Raw genomic sequence first — 4,345 nt, forward strand, 5'->3', positions numbered from 1 at the left:
TTTTTTTTTTTTTTTTTTTTTTTCCCTTTGTTAGTGAGTAAATTAGTGGATATTGCGTCCATGTGTTGTGGTTTTTTTGGCCATTATGGCAGCATCATCCACTATCCATGGGAAGCTTTTAGGGTTTCCTTCACAGCCTTTCAATTACAAAAAAATTACAAAAAAAAACCATCTTTTTTATATAAATTATAACTTTTTACATATACCCTCCATTTTAGGAGAAATTAAAAAGATAAGTTTGGTGGGTGTGATTTGGAGTTGCTTTTAAGTTGTTAACCCAATTCAGTAATTAGAAGCTTATTTAGATCTCTTCAATTTTGTTGCCTTTAGTTTTGTCAAAGTTGATGAATTTTAGGTCCAAAAAAACAGTGATTTTAATAATGATTATCCAATCAATAGATTTGTTTTGACTTCTAGATTTTATGTCTTTTTCTATTATTTATTTTTTAAATAAAAATAAAATAATAATGGAGGAGAAAAAATAGGATAAAAAAGCAAGTTGTGAAAGAAATTAAATCTCATAAATATCAGGAGCTTGAAATGACCATAAAATAGGGGACAGACCCACCTCATTAAAATGCTAGCTGTCAACCCTCCTTAAATGTCCTCAAAATTATTGTCTTTTTTTAAATAATTTAAACATATTATGTTATACTAACCACTTGTTTATTAAAGTGGGTCCTAAATTAGATACCTTAATTACAAGGTAATAGATTGAATAGTTTCCTTTTATTTAAAAATGTTTTTTTTGAATTAAAGAAAAGCCTCTACTTTTGTTCCCAACTTTTGAAATCAAAGCTCCTAAACTTCTGGTTTTTAGAGGGTTCTTTTAAAAGGGGTGTTTACATCAATCTCAAACCCTTTTATGTTTGTGGAGGATGCATTAGCCACTCTGCCCCATATGTCTACAACCCTAGAGATGTCTTTAGGGAGGGACAAAGGTCTCTTTGACTTTGACTCTCTTTCTTCTTGCCTTTCTTAGTGTTTTTTGGGATCATAGGTGAGAGAGGATACAAAACTTTAGGTTAAAATATTCATGTGTTGGACACATTTATGTATAACTTATATAATATGCTTTTTTTGGTTTCTAAGATATCATCAAATTTAGAACACCATCATTGTAAAGTGCAAGGATGTAGTGGGGTGGGGTGGGGGAGGTTTTGACTTTTGAATTTTTAAAGCTTTACTTCTTTTTATAAAACAAGTAATAATTCGTGAAATGAGGTGGGCCTTAAAAGTAAGGATACTGGAGATTCAAACTTACCGTTCTTCAGTTATGTTGAGGTTAGTAACATTTGTACCTCTACTCTCTAATCGTAGAAAAGATCGATAGAATAGAAAGGAAAGCTTTATGAATTAGGATTTGATGGGTAATACAGTTTTAAGGGTAAAAAACTTTTGTGATGTTGTAACGAAGAAATTTAGGGTTTTTTTTTAGGAGTATGGCTCGACTGTTCTTCATTCCCTTCCTTTATTTTTTTCACTCAAATAATTGATCCATTGATCTTAAACAAAACCGAGGGAGTGTACTTCCCTTAGGTTGAAATTCATAATTGGAAACTTTAGTCAAAAGTTTTAGAATAGTCCCTCCCGACTTTTTGATATCAAAACTTCCACTTGTTAGGTCTCTTATATGATCTCAAGAGATGATGACATTCAATAGTTTTGTGACCTCTCTTCTATCTCTCCAGTTATATTCAAAAGAATATTGGATCTATCTCTCCCGTTTTCTATGTGGAGACTTTTTCATAGTAGTTAGAGAGTAAAGTTGGAAATCGCATCTAATGATCTCGACTAAAATGGCCATTATTGATATTTCCTAATCAATCGATCCTTCTCGCTACTTTCTCTCACATCACTCAACCTTTCTCCCTACTCTTATCTCCTCCCGTTTCTCTCTCTAAAAAAAAAGTCATCGGACATTTGGCCGACATGACCTTTCACATTGGAGAGCTATCTCAAAAAGAATCAAGCAACCTGAATTATGAAACGCATCGAACCTAGAAGCATAAAATGTAAGTTAGGCCCTACACGTGTAGGGATGAGATTTAGCAATCCCGATGGCATATAATGATAGCATTTTGGAGTGTTAATGAGAAGCCGTGGGGGAAGTGGAGAGAGAGATGGCCGCCCAAAATGGTTGGTGGAAGGCACCAAAGTAGTAGTGGAACTCTTGCCTTTACCACCAACAATGGTCACCTTTTTTTGTTTACTGTTCATTGTCTTAAATATTTTGGTTGAATATCATTACTTTTTAAAGATGGTGCATTTTGGCCATGCTTTTTTGTTGTTCATGGGAAAGAATGATTAAAATAGCTATATAATGGAAAACATCCACTTTTAGAATCTACACGTGCATGCATTTCAATGGCTCTCTCTTTTGCTTTAGGGTTTTTAAGCTCTCAATAATTGCTTTTTATTTTGAATTTTTTAAGCCACCAATTGAAACATTCCAACCAGATACCCTTATCCAACCGCACTTACCTAATTACTTCATTTTTGTTGATAAATAAATAAATAAATAGACCCTTTTTTTATATTTATTTATTTATTTATCAATGATATATTCTTTTTAAAATATATAATTTTTTTTTATTGAATATTGAAGTTTGTGAACAGTAGAAATAATATTGTAAGCTGTAATTTTGGGGATATGTGAAATTTAGAAGTTGAATTTGAATTGTTTTTTCATGTTTGCATGCATGCAGGTGTGTATCAAGTTGACAATGCAAGTGAAGTGGATAAACCCATCATTAAGCAAACCCTAATTACTTCTTATAACACTCTTTTGGCTCCAAGGGTAAAGGCAGCTTGTATGGAAACTTCAACAAAGGAAACGATGTCGGGTGAATGGAAATCAACCCGAACTTGTAAAACTAGTCTGATCTTGTGGTGCTACCAATTGAGCATTTTGCTTCAGAGAAATCTCAAAGAACGAAAACATGAAACGTTCAATGCGTTAAGAGTCTTCCAGGTTATAACGGCGGCGATGCTAGCGGGATTGATGTGGTGGCATTCTGATTTTCGAGATATTCAAGATCGACTCGGCCTACTCTTCTTCATTTCCATCTTTTGGGGAGTTTTCCCTTCGTTTAATGCTGTATTTGCATTCCCCCAAGAGCGAGCAATCTTCCTAAAGGAACGAGCTTCCGGTATGTACACGTTATCATCGTATTTCATGGCTCGAGTCATTGGAGACCTTCCGATGGAGCTCATCCTTCCGACAATTTTTCTCACGGTTGCATATTGGATGACCGACCTGAAACCAGATCTCATTGCTTTTCTTTTGACTTTGTTGGTCCTCCTTGGCTATGTGCTTGTATCGCAAGGGCTCGGCCTTGCTTTAGGTGCAGCAATCATGGATGCCAAACAAGCTTCGACTATAGTAACTGTGACAATGTTGGCGTTTGTATTAACTGGAGGGTTTTACGTACACAAAGTACCAACGTGCATGGCTTGGATCAAGTACATTTCAACGACGTATTATAGTTACAAGCTGTTTATTAACGTGCAATATGGTACCGGAGAGAAGATATGGTCATTGCTCGGTTGCTCGCGCCATGGAAGCGAGCATCCAAGCTGCAAATTCGTGGAAGAAGATGTGGCAGGGCAAATAAGCCCTGCGTTGAGCATTGGAGCTTTGTTGTTTATGTTTGTGGGTTATAGGTTATTGGCATATTTGGCTTTGAGACGCATCAAATAGAACAAAAAGGTTCTAAAAGTCACCAATGAAGAAGGAGAAGAAGCTGAATTGTTGAGCCAATGAAGCTGCATTGCCTGTTTGACACACTTGAAACAAAGAATCCACTAACCATTTGGTTCTCCACAACTAATGATGATTTGGGTAAATGTAAATAGCCAAGATGAAGTTCATGAATGTTTTTTTTTTTTTTTTTTTACTCCTAGCAAGAAGCCATCTCTCTGTTTTGGTACATCCATCAACAGAGTGAATAAACGATTTCTTGAAATTATCAATGGAAAATTAAGATCCTCTTATACATCATTTTTCTTGGTCACTCGTTAATTTGATTCAAAATATATCAATGAAGGGAGTAACCGAACTGGTCCATGTGGTTTGTGTATTAAACGTTTAGAGCTGGAATAAATTGTTGAGGATTGTTGGGAGGGACTTCCAACATTGGTTAATTTAGAGGATGATCATTGACTTATGAGTATGGTTTTATAAGTAAGTAATACGTCTCCACTGTACGAGGCCTTCTGCGAAACTAAGAGCAAAGTTATGAGAGTGTATACTCAAAGTAGATAATATCATACCATTGTGGAGATTCGTGATTCCTAAGATGGTATCAGAGTATGCCCTTAACTTAGCCATGTCAATAGAATC

The 4,345-nt window shown here is 35.2% G+C and overlaps 1 protein-coding gene across 1 annotated transcript in view; it reads left to right on the forward strand.

Moving 5' to 3' along the window:
• The window catches only part of LOC111480544 (ABC transporter G family member 25-like), a 6,049-nt gene extending 2,046 nt beyond the window's left edge, over nt 1-4,003 (forward strand). Inside the window, exon 4 of the mRNA XM_023125646.1 lies at nt 2,709-4,003. Within this exon, the coding sequence (XP_022981414.1) occupies nt 2,709-3,703 (995 nt within the window). The 3' untranslated portion in view covers nt 3,704-4,003. The remainder of the gene's footprint in view (nt 1-2,708) is intronic.
• Nucleotides 4,004-4,345: the final 342 nt, after the last annotated feature.

This window comes from Cucurbita maxima, unplaced genomic scaffold (genome assembly GCF_002738345.1).
Source record: "Cucurbita maxima cultivar Rimu unplaced genomic scaffold, Cmax_1.0 Cma_Scf00006, whole genome shotgun sequence".
Lineage (NCBI taxonomy): Eukaryota > Viridiplantae > Streptophyta > Magnoliopsida > Cucurbitales > Cucurbitaceae > Cucurbita > Cucurbita maxima.